General features: G+C 38.9%; 1 protein-coding gene across 1 annotated transcript; it reads right to left on the bottom strand.

Annotated features, from left to right (window-relative positions):
• Positions 1-2,393: 2,393 nt before the first annotated feature.
• LOC139945112 (uncharacterized) lies at positions 2,394-16,254 on the bottom strand. The gene is made up of 5 exons (XM_071942420.1): positions 16,210-16,254; positions 10,181-10,784; positions 9,651-9,860; positions 8,386-8,598; positions 2,394-7,771 (listed from the first exon to the last, which is right to left on the bottom strand). Exons 1-4 carry the CDS (start codon positions 16,252-16,254, stop codon positions 8,387-8,389), a joined length of 1,071 nt encoding a protein of 356 aa, XP_071798521.1. The 3' UTR covers positions 2,394-7,771; position 8,386.
• Between the last annotated feature and the right edge of the window lie 860 nt (positions 16,255-17,114).

Here is a 17,114-nt window from a genome sequence, read left to right as displayed (position 1 = left end):
ATTTTTTGTAAATCGGGCTGTATCCAAATTGGTGGCTACGTCTACAGCTATAGAGGACTACTGCTGGGGCAGGTGTTGCTAATGAAATCCTATACTTTAACACATGACTCAGCGATCAAGCAATAGACGTAGCCATGTGGCTATGGCTAGAGATACTGTTGCTAAGGGTGTTGATATGGTCACCTTATACTTTAACCATGGAGGTAGGTGATGACGTGGCTAGGGCTGCACTGTTGCTAAGGGTGTGGTTATGGATGTCCTATCAAGCTGATATACGTATAGCCACTAATTTGGACTCTACCTCTCTTTCAGCCTTGTTGTTTTTGTTTTGTGCAATGAGAATCAAAATGGTTAATTCATACCCTATAGCTATTACTTTTCATGTATGTTTCAAAACAGCTTGCCCGAATAACACTAGGTTTACCTATCAGAGCCAACACATTTGGACGTTTCATTGAGGAAGGAAATATAGGACGTTTCGATATAAATTAGTTCACTATTTGGAGGGCTCCAAGGGTTTTTGGCTTCCAAGCATAAGTTTTATTTTAATCAAATAGAAACAAGTATGCTAAAATCACTACAAGTTCGACAAATCCACTCTGATTTGTAAATGATCAGACAACACATTCATGGCAGTCACAGATACAAATTAATATGAAGTCCGAAGTCCGTTATGCAAAACAAATGTTATTTAACTTTTTGACCTGGTTTCCGTGTAAAGTTTAGGTTGTTTTCATTCTAGTTAAAGACACAATTCCCTAACCAGCATAGTAACCATATTATTAGAAGTATACAATTAAAAGCAAAAAAAATATTAAAACCCTCAAACAAACGCAGAAATAAGTGTTATTGTGACCTATTAATTGTGGAGCATTTGGAGCTTGTATAGGAACTCAGCAACTCAAAGTTCCTTGGACACAGACTCCAACTCAACATGATGTACCTGTATACCTTTCATTCATTAAGCAACCTTATTGAAGGACAACTTGCGCCATACACGTTGCGCAAGTGGACTTACGCAGTTGCGTGAAGTTTTGTGAAATCGGCTGCTGGAAGGCAACGCACATCATTTCTGACATGACATTGGATGGCTGCTTGGAGATGGGAAGGCATGCTGTGATTAGGGCTCAATTTTAAAGAGCTTCTTAAGCACAAAAAGTAGCCAAGTACATCAAAAGTATGCTTATCAGAACAGGGATATCAGCCAAAATACCATGTCACATTTTGTGACTGCTATCCTACTTATTTCTGCTAAGCAGGAAACTATCAAGCAGTATATTTTCTACTGAAGCAGCTCTCCACGACCTATTCGTAACACTTGCCCAAGATCAAAGTAACTGCAAGAAACTTGTAGTCGCCTGCTGCGCAGCCTTATGCCTGCAGCCCAAAGCCCGTTCATGCAATAAAAATTTTGAAGTCACAAATTTGCAGCGAATAATAGTTGGACTGAGTGCGATCTAGCCATAGCTGTAGTCAAAGTTGCCTTTTCGGACACGGCCTTGGAACATAGTAGATAGTATAAAATCAATTTCAAATACTGAATATGACACAGAGTGCATTTGTTGCTTAATATTTACAAATTTATCAGCATATTTCAGAAGTAAAGCATTTTTTTTGCACACCAAGAGGATGGACCAAAACCCCCCAAATTACACCAACTCTATTAACATGCAGCAGTAGCAGAGCTTAGCACAATGAGGATTGCTAAGTAGGAATGAGTATAAAGCAAACACTTCCCTTGGCATTTGTACCCGTTCCTTTGCTGAGTTGCTGTGTTGCTATGTTCTCCCATAATTGTTTTTCTTCATAATTTTTTAGTTTTAAACAAAGTTTTCACATTGAAAACTGATGCGTGTATCCGGAGGTTGTTTGTTCAAATCCCGCTCTAGTAGATTTGTCATTGTTCAAACCCAAAATCTTTTCAACAACTTATGTACATATCAGTTTCCCATCTGGTTAGTTACTTAATGTTTAAATATTTTTTTCTAAAGATTAAAGTCTATTGTTAATTTCTTGTAAATACAAATTATTGTTTGCATATCAACGGTATTATTCTGCATTTGCTGTAAATAAGGCAGGGCATTTGTTATCATACAGATTTTTCTTTTTGATTTTGAAGTAGAACAAATGACTTGGTAAATCTTAAAATAGAAATAGTGGAAGCAGTTCCATGGGAACATTTTTTTGTTTAACCAGGCAAAACACATTTGCCCAATATGTAGATTTATAATGTGTTGTGCCCAATCAACAGGGGTCGGCTGTACATACCGTATTATAATAATTGTTTAAAAACAAAATGTTATTATTATTATAATACACACAACTTTGTACGTAAAAATTTAATAATATTTTTTATCCTGTTGCCTTCACTGAAACCTTTTTATTTAGAGGAAATTACTTAATCAAAACATATAATGGCAGTTGAAGTCTTATAAGTCTACATTATTTCTAAAGATAATATTTTTATCTTAAGATATTTCCTATAATGTAAAGATATTCTTAAGATAATCACATCATTTGATTTTTAGAAGCGTACTTTATTTTAGTCCCACTTTAAGATTCATACACATATTAAACAAATAAAAAACAACTTTTACATGACAATGTAAAAGTTTGAAGGAAACACTGATGAATAACCTTTTCATTTTGGAAGTTGTTTTTACCTGAGTATACTGTTTTTAGTTTGGCAAATAGAAATAACAATTGGCAACACTTCTTTCCTAAATGACAATCGGTAATGAGGCCCCTGTCAAGTTTATAAAAAATAACCCTCAATATAAACAAATTAATAAAATAGTACAGTTGTTTTGTGATTGTTTATCATAAATTAACAGTTTTGTTTCAAGGTATGATCAAAAATATTTCTTTATAAATCCTGGTTGTGAAGCCTACGAGTTCCGGTTTTAATGTTGGATGAAAACCCCAGGGAATTATTTCAGATTGAAACAAAGCAAACCGGTAGGGACTGAAAACCCAATCTACATATAGTGTCCATGGCGTGATTCGAACCAGGGTCCTAGAGGTGGAAGGCGAGGAAAGAAACCTAAGCCAACCCAACCACCCCGTACCACGATACAAACATGTACTTCACAGCCCGACAACTCACTTAACTCGATTCTAAAGGAGCTTACCGATAGATAAACAAATTGAGAAAATGATTATTGGTTATTACAAATTTCACACCATACGAACTAAAGTTCATGGTTCTGCTTATCTGTAAGCGGGAAAAAAAGAAAAAGAAAATCCATGCTTGTGAGCAACTGTGTACTTCGGCCTATTTTTTTGCTTACACAGCTAGCGCAAAAATTTTGATGCTTCCTGCAAGCAAAGAATGGTGACAATAAGCGCAGAATTACACAGTAAGCATTGCTATAAAACTTTAGCAAGGGACAGTAAATAAAATACAGTAAATAAAATACTTTTTTTCAAAAATATTCTAAATGTACTGACTCTGCATTGACTCTTAATGTGACTGTAAGTTTGTGCAAACACAAATTACAATATTAATTATACAAATTCTATGAAAATGGTTATTATAATATTAAGTTCACATTATTTTAATCTATTTTACATTAAGAAATAACTAAAAGAAGCTATAAAATTATAATAAAAAATGAAAACTATTTTGAATTGATAGAATACTATATGCCAATATACATTTACAAATAGAAATAAACAAGTTTACCAGTGTATATGTAATCGGTCCATAAGTTTGAAATCTACTTGTCTAGTTCCCTTAGACAGGATTTGATTTACTGCGAACTTGATTAGTACTTGTGTGACTATTAACGGGAGTACCCGACTACAATCTATTTTTTGTAAATCGGGCTGTATCCAAATTGGTGGCTACGTCTACAGCTATAGAGGACTACTGCTGGGGCAGGTGTTGCTAATGAAATCCTATACTTTAACACATGACGAATCAGCGATCAAGCAATAGACGTAGCCGTGTGGCTATGGCTAGAGATACTGTTGCTAAGGGTGTTGATATGGTCACCTTATACTTTAACCATGGAGGTAGGTGATGACGTGGCTAGGGCTGCACTGTTGCTAAGGGTGTGGTTATGGATGTCCTATCAAGCTGATATACGTATAGCCACTAATTTGGACTCTACCTCTCTTTCAGCCTTGTTGTTTTTGTTTTGTGCAATGAGAATCAAAATGGTTAATTCATACCCTATAGCTATTACTTTTCATGTATGTTTCAAAACAGCTTGCCCGAATAACACTAGATTTACCTATCAGAGCCAACACATTTGGACGTTTCATTGAGGAAGGAAATATAGGACGTTTCGATATAAATTAGTTCACTACTTGGAGGACTCCAAGGGTATTTGGCTTCCAAGCATAAGTTTTATTTTAATCAAATAGAAACAAGTATGCTAAAATCACTACAAGTTCGACAAATCCACTCTGATTTGTAGATGATCAGACAACACAACCATGGCAGTCACAGATACAAATTAATATGAAGTCCGAAGTCCGTTATGCAAAACAAATGTTATTTTACTTTTTGACCTGGTTTCCGTGTAAAGTTTAGGTTGTTTTCATTCTAGTTAAAGACACAATTCCCTAACCAGCATAGTAACCATATTATTAGGAGTATACAATTAAAAAACAAAAAAAATATTAAAACCCTCAAACAAACACAGAAATAAGTGTTATTGTGACCTATTAATTGTGGAGCATTTGTAGCTTGTATAGGAACTCAGCAACTCAAAGTTCCTTGGACACAGACTCCAACTCAACATGATGTACCTGTATACCTTTCGTTCATAAATCACCTTATTGAAGGACAACTTGCGCCATACACGTTGCGCAAGTGGACCTACGCAGTTGCGTGAAGTTTTGTGAAATCGGCTGCTGGAAGGCAACGCACATCATTTCTGACATGACATTGGATGGCTGCTTGGAGATGGGAAGGCATGCTGTGATTAGGGCTCAATTTTAAAGAGCTTCTTAAGCACAAAAAGTAGCCAAGTACATCAAAAGTATGCTTATCAGAACAGGGATATCAGCCAAAATACCATGTCACATTTTGTGACTGCTATCCTACTTATTTCTGCTAAGCAGGAAACTATCAAGCAGTATATTTTCTACTGAAGCAGCTCTCCACGACCTATTCGTAACACTTGCCCAAGATCAAAGTAACTGCAAGAAACTTGTAGTCGCCTGCTGCGCAGCCTTATGCCTGCAGCCCAAAGCCCGTTCATGCAATAAACATTTTGAAGTCACAAATTTGCAGCGAATAATAGTTGGACTGAGTGCGATCTAGCCATAGCTGTAGTCAAAGTTGCCTTTTCGGACACGGCCTTGGAACATAGTAGATAGTATAAAATCAATTTCAAATACTGAATATGACACAGAGTGCATTTGTTGCTTAATATTTACAAATTTATCAGCATATTTCAGAAGTAAAGCATTTTTTTTGCACACCAAGAGGATGGACCAAAAAACCCAAATTACACCAACTCTATTAACATGCAGCAGTAGCAGAGCTTAGCACAATGAGGATTGCTAAGTAGGAATGAGTATAAAGCAAACGCTTCCCTTGGCATTTGTACCCGTTCCTTTGCTGAGTTGCTGTGTTGCTATGTTCTCCCATAATTGTTTTTCTTCATAATTTTTTAGTTTTAAACAAAGTTTTCTCATTGAATTTAAATGCAGATTTCAGTGATTGAATACTAGTCATGGATGCTGGCAGTGACATCAGACGTACCAGCCTAACCCAACTGGTACTTGTCACATCAGTGATTGAATACTAGTCATGGATGCTGACAGTGACATCAGACGTACCAGCCTAACCCAACTGGTACTTGTCACATCAGTGATTGAATACTAGTCATGGATGCTGACAGTGACATCAGACGTACCAGCCTAACCCAATTGGTACTTGTCACATCAGTGATTGAATACTAGTCATGGATGCTGGCAGTGACATCAGACGTACCAGCCTAACCCAACTGGTACTTGTCACATCAGTGATTGAATACTAGTCATGGATGCTGACAGTGACATCAGACGTACCAGCCTAACCCAACTGGTACTTGTCACATCAGTGATTGAATACTAGTCATGGATGCTGACAGTGACATCAGACGTACCAGCCTAACCCAACTGGTACTTGTCACATCAGTGATTGAATACTAGTCATGGATGCTGACAGTGACATCAGACGTACCAGCCTAACCCAATTGGTACTTGTCACATCAGTGATTGAATACTAGTCATGGATGCTGGCAGTGACATCAGACGTACCAGCCTAACCCAACTGGTACTTGTCACATCAGTGATTGAATACTAGTCATGGATGCTGACAGTGACATCAGACGTACCAGCCTAACCCAACTGGTACTTGTCACATCAGTGATTGAATACTAGTCATGGATGCTGACAGTGACATCAGACGTACCAGCCTAACCCAACTGGTACTTGTCACATCAGTGATTGAATACTAGTCATGGATGCTGACAGTGACATCAGACGTACCAGCCTAACCCAATTGGTACTTGTCACATCAGTGATTGAATACTAGTCATGGATGCTGGCAGTGACATCAGACGTACCAGCCTAACCCAATTGGTACTTGTCACATCAGTGATTGAATACTAGTCATGGATGCTGGCAGTGACATCAGACATACCAGCTTAATCCAATTGGTACTTGTCACATGCCAGGTAACTTTTAATCAAAGGGCGTTCACTCAAGCCTGGTTAAAATTTCCTGCGAATAGGAATCGAATATTGACCTCACAACTCTGGTTTGATTTTGTGTGTACATGCATTTAAACAATTTTAAGATACGAGTGTGTGACCTTCTCAAACTCCCATCTCACTTTGTGTGTGAGTTATATTTTTCTGAGATCTCCCTCCTTCCACAAGATATAACAAATATATAAAAAAACGAAAACTTACAATATAATTCACTGAATGAAATAAAAAGTGTTGGAAATATCAGTCTTCTTGGACCAATGATATCAATAATAACAACAAATAAAATTTGCATTAAAAAGAATATGTAATAAGTACGTTTTTGTTGAACCGTAAAAGTATGATATATAATTTATATAAAACAAAATTAAAAGTTTAGTTAAAAATAATTCAGTACTTTTGAGCATTTTGAAGCATTTTCATCAGCCTCTTACTGCAGAATACTTCATGGTATATCAGTATACTGCAGAATACTCCATGGTATAGCATACTGCAGAATACTCCATCAGCATACTGCAGAATACTCCATCAGCATACTGCAGAATACTCCATGGTATAGCATACTACTGCAGAATACTCCACGATACATCAGCATACTGCAGAATACTCCACAGTACATCAGCATACTGCAGAATACTCCATGGTATAGCATACTATTGCAGAATACTCCACGGTACATCAGCATACTGCAGAATACTCCACAGTACATCAGCATACTGCAGAATACTCCATCAGCATACTGCAGAATACTCCATGGTATAGCATACTACTGCAGAATACTCCACGGTACATCAGCATACTGCAGAATACTCCACGGTACATCAGCATACTGCAGAATACTCCATCAGTATACTGCAGAATACTCCATGGCCAAATCAGCACACTGCAGAATACTCCATGGTCAGCATACTGCTGAACACTCCATTGCAGAATACTCCATGAGTAATCCATAGTTGTTGAATATTCACTTTGATCATCAGTTATGATGCATATCTCAGTGTGTAAATTGGTTCCCCCAGCCTCAACGCTTACCAACTGCTCGTTTGGGTTCTGACAAACAACTGAAACAAAAGAAAGAAAGAAAAGATGACATTTTTACTCTTAAATTACATGTAAAAGAGATTTTAATGATACATTCCAAAAATACCAAGGAGGCCATGAGGATCATAGGCAGGGGGGGGGGAGGAGGGAGTACCTTCCAACAAAAAAGACAAGAATACAAGCTCCAGAAATGTTTTTCAAACAGCGCCTGATGAAGCTCCTAGGGTAGGAGTGAAAACTAACAAAAACAATATGTAAGTGACATCTACACATATTTGATGAGAATAAAACAAGTATCATAATACAGCAAACAACCCTCAAAAAAGAAAGAAAAAAACAAAGGTGTCTGTGCTGCTGTGCACATATTGCACACACACATACAATGAGCAACAAACCTACAAACTGATGATTCGCATGTATCTGTAAACAACTCCAACCACCATGTGATAGTAACAGGTAACCGCCCATTTGTTAGCATTTGGTGAACTCTATTGTTAGCATTTGGTGAACCAACCGAACAGCTGTATTGTATTCATTTGGGTTTTACCCTAACACACCAATTAGTGCTAGCACTGTATACTCAGTACTTTCCCAAGCTCTGTGAAAAAGAGGTTTGGCAAGCTACAACACATACCTCAACAAATCATCTCAAAAAGGTGTAAGAGTCGAGACATGGCTTTGTTGTTCTGATTACATCGATACAGACTGTCCTTCTTACTGAAGAAGACGTCTACCACTAGGCAGGCATTGGAGAGTTCAGGAAGGCTAAGAGACTCTGTTTCAGGATCTTTCCTCTTTGCATCTTGGCTTGCTGTGTGGAAGACAACCAGTACAATCTCTGCATCACCTGAAGTACAACAACGACAGAACAGAATGAGAGAATGAAGAAGTCATCAACATCTGTGGGTTTTATTTTCATTCTCTTACTTTTGTCCATGTTTAAAGGCACTGGACACTGTTGGTAATAAGTCAAAATAATTCTAAGCATAAAACCTGTTTGGTTGACAGTATAAAACAATGGGAGAAAAGACTTTCTCTGACATGTCTGAGGTAACATAGTTTTTGAGAAAAAGGTCATTTCTCACTCAAATATTAAAAGATTTCAGGCCTGAAGCCTTGTTTAGTGAAAGCACACATATTTTAGTAATAGCAAGTTTTTGTGCTTTCAGGTTTTAGGAAATTGGACCCTGGTCTCAGGGAAAATTAAATGCTGAGCACCTGTATTGGCTGCATCCTATCAAGCCACACCTGCAGCCATAGCCGGTAATTTGAGATTACTTAAAGGATTTGGATACTTTTTGTTACACAAAACACAATGTCCACAGATTTACATTAAACTTGCACCGTTTGAAGATAATGATAGTAGAAAGCGTACCTTAAAATTGCTGAGGTGCTGTAGTTTTTGAGAAATGAGTAAAACAATGTCATGAAAATACGTTTTTACATGCTAAAATAATATTCGTCTCATGATCATTGAGACAAAAATTTAAACATAGACCCTTTAAACTGTTTTTTTTTAAATTGTTTGTGATTTGTTTTGTGCTTAGAGCTCAGACCATCAGTCCGACTGGAATCAAGCCCCAATCCTGTGAGAGTCCTTTTATTTTTACAGTCCAACCACCCAACGCCAGAAAACTTTGGCGTGGCTGATGTGGCAGGAGATTTTGTCCCCCCAAATGGCTGACGGTGTATAAACTACTTCTCATAGGCAGACGGAATTTCCTGGCACACCTGCAACCCCCATATCTGTGCCACGTTGGCGTTATAGGGAGAACGGACTTGAGTCAAGTCTAACCAACAGGAGAAGTGAAGATTCACTGAATATTCCACCCAGATAGGAGAATAAATGATTGAAAAATACATGCTAAGATATGAGAACAATCCACTGCTACTACTTACTACTGACTCCGTCCAGAGCTTTTTTAATATTCTTAGTGGCATCGTTGGATGCGACGCAGTGCACCAGTGTCACCATATGATGGTCCCTACCAGGGCTCCACTCATTCAGGACAAGGTCAACACCCTTTGCAGCCATATGTGACTTCAGCCTCTGCTCCAAGATCTCATCACAGTCGTGGAAGGAGCCCTCAACCTTTCGGAGACAATTGACTGTTGGAAAAGAAGAAAACATTTAAAACTTAAACCCTGTGAGCCCAGCCACTTGGGTGTTTACTGCTTTAAGCCTGGTTCATATTCCCTGTCAAGGCGTATGCGAAGCAAATTTTGACGTCACATGGCCGTTTTCTAAGCAAATGTTTCGCAGGAGTTGAACTCAGTTCCTGTGAAACATTTGCTTCGAAAACGGCCATGTGACGTTCAACTCAGTTCAACTATTGCAAATTATCCGCATCAAATCTGTGACGTTAAACTTCGTATATTGCATTCAGAGGAAGTATGAACAAGGCTTGCGTTAAATCACTGATGCCTACCTGATACCAAGCTAGTCCCGCTTGTCCCCGCCCCATTATCACTCCCTTTCTTCAACGTTGTCCTTAACGTCTTCCCGTCGACTCTGTCCTCTCCTACTCCGTTACTTCTCGGTGACAGCCTTCCATTTTGTCTGTCCTCAACCTCATCCTCACTGGACATCCCATTGGTTGTTTCAGTCCTATGAGTCTCCCCATTGGTCAGTCCATTCCTACTGCCGTTTTGTTTGCGTTCAGCTTTCTTGTGCTCCTCCAAGCAGCTCTGTAGTTGATCGTTGCTCTTTCTCAGCTTCTCATTCTCCATTCTTAAGCTGACAAGATGTTCCTCTGAAGCTTCCCTCCTCAGAGTAGCACCAGTGTCCTTCCCATTAGTCTCTGGGACTTTGTGGTCCTCACCATTTTCCTCAATCTTGAGGCCATTTTTCAGTTTCTTTGATTTCAACTTGTCTACATCTTTCTTCAGCTCAGTGTTTTCTTTCCTCAAGAGGTCTACTTGATATCGCAGGAGACGGAGCGCCCCGTTTTCTCGTCTCAAGGCATCGTCGAGATGTTTTCGAGTGGTAATGACGATTTGAGGGTCAAGATGAGTTGACTCATTCTCTATCAACTACAAGAAAAGAAAACACCAATATTGTTAATCACTGAATAATTGCCAATGTTTGTTTTATTTTCTTTTCCAAAAATATATAAATAACAATCTCCCTCACTTAATAACAAGGGCGATCTAAACGTGTAACTGTTTAAATTTAAATGGTTTTAAACACAGCACAATTTAATTGTGACTTGGACCAACGACCTCCGGACTAACGAACTATGTAGGCGGTCTCCCTGTTTATCACACCCCTGTTGGAGGGTGCCAAATATTGTTCAAACCCCGCTCCCGTAAATTTGTTCTTTGTTCAAACCCAAAATCAGTTTTAAAAACTTACCCAGTCAGTTTTCCTTGTAGTTAGTTACTTAATGTTTAAATACATTTTGAAAGACAGCGGGCACTATTTGTAATTACTCAAAATAATTATTGGCATAAAACCTTACTTGGTAACGAGTAGGCCTAATGGGGAGAGGTTGAGTAAATAACATTGTGAGAATAGGCTCCCTCTGAAGCAACGTAGTTTTCAAGAAAGAAGTAATTTTCCACGAATTTGATTTCGAGACCTCAGAATTGGATTTAGAGGTCTTGAAATCAAGCACTAAAAGCACACAACTTCGTTTGACAAGGGTGTTTTTCTTTCATTATTTAATATCTCGCAACTTCAACGGCCAATTGAGTTCCAATTTTCACAGGTTAGTCATTTTATGCATAATAATTTTTTTGTAAGATACACCAAGTGGAAGACTGGTCTTTGACAACTACTAATAGTACTCAGTGTCTTTAAAGTCTATTTTCAATTTCTTGTAAATACAAATTATTGTTTGCATATCAACGGCATTACTCTGCATTTGCTGTAAACAAGGCAAGGCATTTAATATAATACAGATTTTTATTTGTTTCGAAGTAGAACAAATGACTCGATAACTCTTATACAGAAATAGTGGTAGCAGTTCCAAGTTTTTTTAAAACTAGGCATAACGAATTTACTTCAAATGTAGATTTACTTTAAATATGTATCATTGTACGAAATAATTAGATTCTTTTGTATATAGTACAGCACAAAATTTGGGGTATATTAGCGAAACATGTATATCATGAACCATTATATTCTATACTTTGACCATCTTTTCGAACAACTGGTCTTTCTACCATGAGCATCACTGTTTGTCTTACACAGTTTGTGAAAACAATGGGTTGGGATTGTATGCTTCTCGCAATGAGGGCCTAAATGGTTTGTTGGACACAATGGGTTGGATACATACAAATAATAACAAGAACAAGAACAAGAACAAGAACAAGAACAAGAACAAGAGCAAGAGCAAGAGCAAGAGCAAGAGCAAGAGCAAGAGCAAGAGCAAGAGCAAGAGCAAGAGCAAGAGCAAGAGCAAGAGCAAGAGCAAGAGCAAGAGCAAGAGCAAGAGCAAGAGCAAGAGCAAGAGCAAGAGCAAGAGCAAGAGCAAGAGCAAGAGCAAGAGCAAGAGCAAGAGCAAGAGCAAGAGCAAGAGCAAGAGCAAGAGCAAGAGCAAGAGCAAGAGCAAGAGCAAGAGCAAGAGCAAGAGCAAGAGCAAGAGCAAGAGCAAGAGCAAGAGCAAGAGCAAGAGCAAGAGCAAGAGCAAGAGCAAGAGCAAGAGCAAGAGCAAGAGCAAGAGCAAGAGCAAGAGCAAGAGCAAGAGCAAGAGCAAGAGCAAGAGCAAGAGCAAGAGCAAGAGCAAGAGCAAGAGCAAGAGCAAGAGCAAGAGCAAGAGCAAGAGCAAGAGCAAGAGCAAGAGCAAGAGCAAGAGCAAGAGCAAGAGCAAGAGCAAGAGCAAGAGCAAGAGCAAGAGCAAGAGCAAGAGCAAGAGCAAGAGCAAGAGCAAGAGCAAGAGCAAGAGCAAGAGCAAGAGCAAGAGCAAGAGCAAGAGCAAGAGCAAGAGCAAGAGCAAGAGCAAGAGCAAGAGCAAGAGCAAGAGCAAGAGCAAGAGCAAGAGCAAGAGCAAGAGCAAGAGCAAGAGCAAGAGCAAGAGCAAGAGCAAGAGCAAGAGCAAGAGCAAGAGCAAGAGCAAGAGCAAGAGCAAGAGCAAGAGCAAGAGCAAGAGCAAGAGCAAGAGCAAGAGCAAGAGCAAGAGCAAGAGCAAGAGCAATAGCAATAGCAATAGCAATAGCAATAGCAATAGCAATAGCAATAGCAATAGCAATAGCAATAGCAATAGCAATAGCAATAGCAATAGCAATAGCAATAGCAATAGCAATAGCAATCGCAATCGCAATCGCAATCGCAATCGCAATCGCAATCGCAATCGCAATCGCAATCGCAATCGCAATCGCAATCGCAATCGCAATCGCAATAGCAATAGCAATAGCAATAGCAATAGCAATAGCAATAGCAATAGCAATAGCAATAGCAATAGCAATAGCAATAGCAATAGCAATAGCAATAGCAATAGCAATAGCAATAGCAATAGCAATAGCAATAGCAATAGCAATAGCAATAGCAATAGCAATAGCAATAGCAATAGCAATAGCAATAACAATAACAATAACAATAACAATAACAATAACAATAACAATAACAATAACAATAACAATAACAATAACAATAACAATAACAATAACAATAACAATAACAATAACAATAACAATAACAATAATAATAATAATAATAATAATAATAATAATAATAATAATAATAATAATAATAATAATAATAATAATAATAATAATAATAATAATAATAATAATAATAATAATAATAATAATAATAATAATAATAACCCGTTTTTATATAGCGCTACTCGGCTAAATCAATCACAAGAACCACCTCTGCCCTCACAGGTACCCATTTACCCCTGGGTGGAGAGAAGCAAATATAGTTTTAACTATATTAAAAGTGTCTTGCTCAGAGACACAAGTGTCACGACCGAAAACCCACACTCTGATGAACAGAAGCACCAGAGCTTGAATTCGGTGCTCTTACCCGCTCGGCCACGACCCCCACAAAGGTTTGCCAGACACAGTGGCTTTGCGATTAGGTTTGGGGTACTACCGAAAACTTGTGTCAAACGCCGCGTTTACATCAGATCCTCCCACAAGGATCCAAGGAGGACCAGATCCCGAAAGCGAGATCAAGCATTTTTGTTCCGCGTTCACACTTGAGTATGATCTCACATTGATCTCGCATTAAGTTAAACGGAAGTTCAGTTCAGCTGACGGCAAAGGTTACTGTGCGAGGTCATTGATTGTCCGCGCGCATGTTCCCTAAAATAACAGGAACTCTACGAAAAATCTGACACAAAACTGACCAAACTGATAATAACTTCCATATGATGTTACAACTGTATTAAAAATACATTGGAAAAAAATTTGTTTGATGAACGAAAAAAGGTCGGTACTGAAAATTCTGGAGGACGAAAAGCGTGTGAGTTATGCATTCACAATCGCTGTGATGTTGGTTAATACCAGTGTCATAGTGTCACGGGTGCGATGCGACCCCCCCCCCACGTTTATTTTTATGTTACGTAATCATTTGCTTTACTTGCATGGCTAGCGCCCTCTGCGGGCTGCTTTCCGGTTCAAGAGCATTCTGTTTTGGGCCGAAGACCTTAACTGACGTCTTTGCGTGTCTTCACCCAACAGGTAAAGATCTTGTTATATTTTGCATTTAAATGTTTTCCTAATTACTACTTAGATTAAATAGTGTGTAATAAGCACTATCCTCAAGTCTCAATTTGTTTATAGAATGTTGTTGACTTTAGTGGATATCTGGTTGCTTTTGCAACATCACGCTAGCTATTTATTGATTTGCGGTGTTTAGATATATTTATTACCTCTAGAGCCTTTCCTAATAATCTTAGCAGTGTTACTGAATGTAACATTTTGGAGATCCTTTAGTTTATTTTATCATTGCTTCAGGGATTGGAAATAACCTGTTTATATTGCATTTCACCGTTAATTTGCCTTAAATCCAAGATGGCGGTCGCGTCCTTAATTTTGGCGCGAACCGCGAGTATTGTTTTATCGTTTCATTGTTTATTCTTTTAAAGTTTAGTTTATGTAATTATTATTGTATATTTTGTAAGAGCATTCTGTTTTGGGCCGAAGACCTTAACTGACGTCTTTGCGTGTCTTCACCCAACAGATTCACCGTTTACAGATCTCAATAAAACTAAAGAGCTACTATATGATCAGACTTGCCGTTTCATGCCCGTACTTATTCCAAGGGTCACATTTGGTGGAGAATCCGGGTACGGGCATATCGACGACGGCATCAAGCATCACTTGATCGTCAGAGTACATTATACCCGTCAATCTTGTGACCGGTACAGACCAACCCTAAAGACGTTGAAGGCATCCCCAGCCAGGACTGCTGGGTTCCAGCGGGCAGAGCGGCCTTCCCCCCTGAACCCTGCCCCGCGGATCGGAGAGACCCTCAACACTCCAGACGTGAAGAATTTTGGACCGCCGTATCCTTACCATCGGACTTGGATCACCCGTGATTGAGCAACCTTATCCAGCCTCTTCAACGCCCCTGAGTGCCGGATGTTTTTTCTTCACGATCGGAACTGTTGAACATTTTCGCCAACATCAAGAACAAGTTTATCGCGGTGTTCTTGAACATTTTGCCAATAATAAAAATTTGCAGATTTCACGAACTCTCGCAAAGAATTCGATCGCCTCCATTTTGGACAAACTCATAGTTGTTTAAACTCATACGATCGGGAAAGCACCATCATCAGGACAATAAACACAATAGCATTGTCACACGGACTAAAGACCTCCTTTGTACTCTTCCACTGTGCCGATTAAGAGTGCGTTCGGTTGTTACCACCAGACAAGCAGCTGATGAACAATTCCCATTATGAACATTGACATTATTGGAATTTGATTGAATCAAGTCTCAATTGTATTTTGGATTCGGATTTGGTATTGTTGGTATTGTTAGGAGTCATTAATCTTGTCTGGCATTTAGACAGGTGTCCACTTAATGGGAGTAGGTACTTAAAGTTCTCATTCAGCTGAAAAGAACTTTAATCCATACATTGTTGTTTGCCTTTGGCGATGCTAAATTCCTGGGGTGTAAAAGAACACCTGTAAATTCTTTTGTATTGTATTTGAGACATTTTGATTGTCCAGCTGTGTGAAAGTTTCTCTTTATTACCTCAATTGGGTAGAGATAATTGAAGTCATTTCCTTCAGAATTGTCGCACGAAAATTCCATTGTTTCTGGTACTTCAATTGCGTACAGAATTTTTTCTTCTTCTGAATATTGATGTGTTCCAATTTGCATTCAAAGATTATATTTTGCTATTGCTGATTTGTTTTTGCATTGGTTACATTGATTGCATTTCATGATTGCTTCAGTTGGATTGATATTATCATTTTTTCTGACAGCCATTTTACATTTTGTGAAGGTATTGCATTGATGACCATTTTTGATACTTTTGAATTGTGTTCTTTTGCATACTTTGTCACTCTGTATTTTATCTTTGGACTGTGTTCTTGGAAGCATGTCTGACGAGGAAGAATTCCCATCGTCCACAGCAGCATTTGGTCACAGATCATCTCGTCGAACTCTTCCGAACAGACCTCAACATACCTCTCCCTTCCAAGAAGAACTAGGCGACATCCAGCAAACAACCGATCGCATGCTTTCGCAACTGGGAAACATCGAGCGAAGACTATCCCGAGGCTCACTGCATCAATCAGTTCCAGGTACTCATGCACAACGGTCAACTCCAATGATGTCTACCACATTGCCAAGGCAAGGGTCTTCTTCAAATGACTATACTTTGAGGTCTAGCCAAGCGCCGAGGCAAGGTTCTTCTTCAACCGACTATCCAGTTCTCACACCTCAGAATCACCACTTACCTGACCGCAACTCCACTACGCTTTCATCTCATCACCGTTTACTTCCATCACATCAAGTGAAAAGTGTACCTATGTTTACAGGGCGTGACCAAGGTGCAACAATCGCCATTGAAGATTGGGTCCGAGACGTGAATTATCTCATCGAAACTACTTCGATGCCTGAAGAAATCCAGTTTTCTACCATCGTGAGATATCTTGGTGGCGCTGCAAGAAAACTTGTACTCAATCTCCATCCAACACATCAGACCCCAAGCCACGCCTTTGCAGAACTCAAAGCACAGTTCGGAGATGTATTTCTGACTGGTGATCCATTAGCCAGCTTCTATGAGCGTGTGAAACATCCCACCGAAATACCGAGCATCTACGCCGTCGAACTAGAGGCAACGCTGAGAACCATAGAGGAAAAGTCAACCCTAAGTCGCCCTTTTCCTAATAGAAATAGTATGCTGACGCTACAATTTATGAGAGGCGTCAAAGACGAGAAAGTTACACAGAGACTCG

The sequence above is a fragment of the Asterias amurensis genome, chromosome 1 (assembly GCF_032118995.1).
Source record: "Asterias amurensis chromosome 1, ASM3211899v1".
NCBI classification, from domain to species: Eukaryota; Metazoa; Echinodermata; class Asteroidea; order Forcipulatida; family Asteriidae; genus Asterias; species Asterias amurensis.
This window is presented reverse-complemented; position numbering and strand designations above follow the sequence as displayed.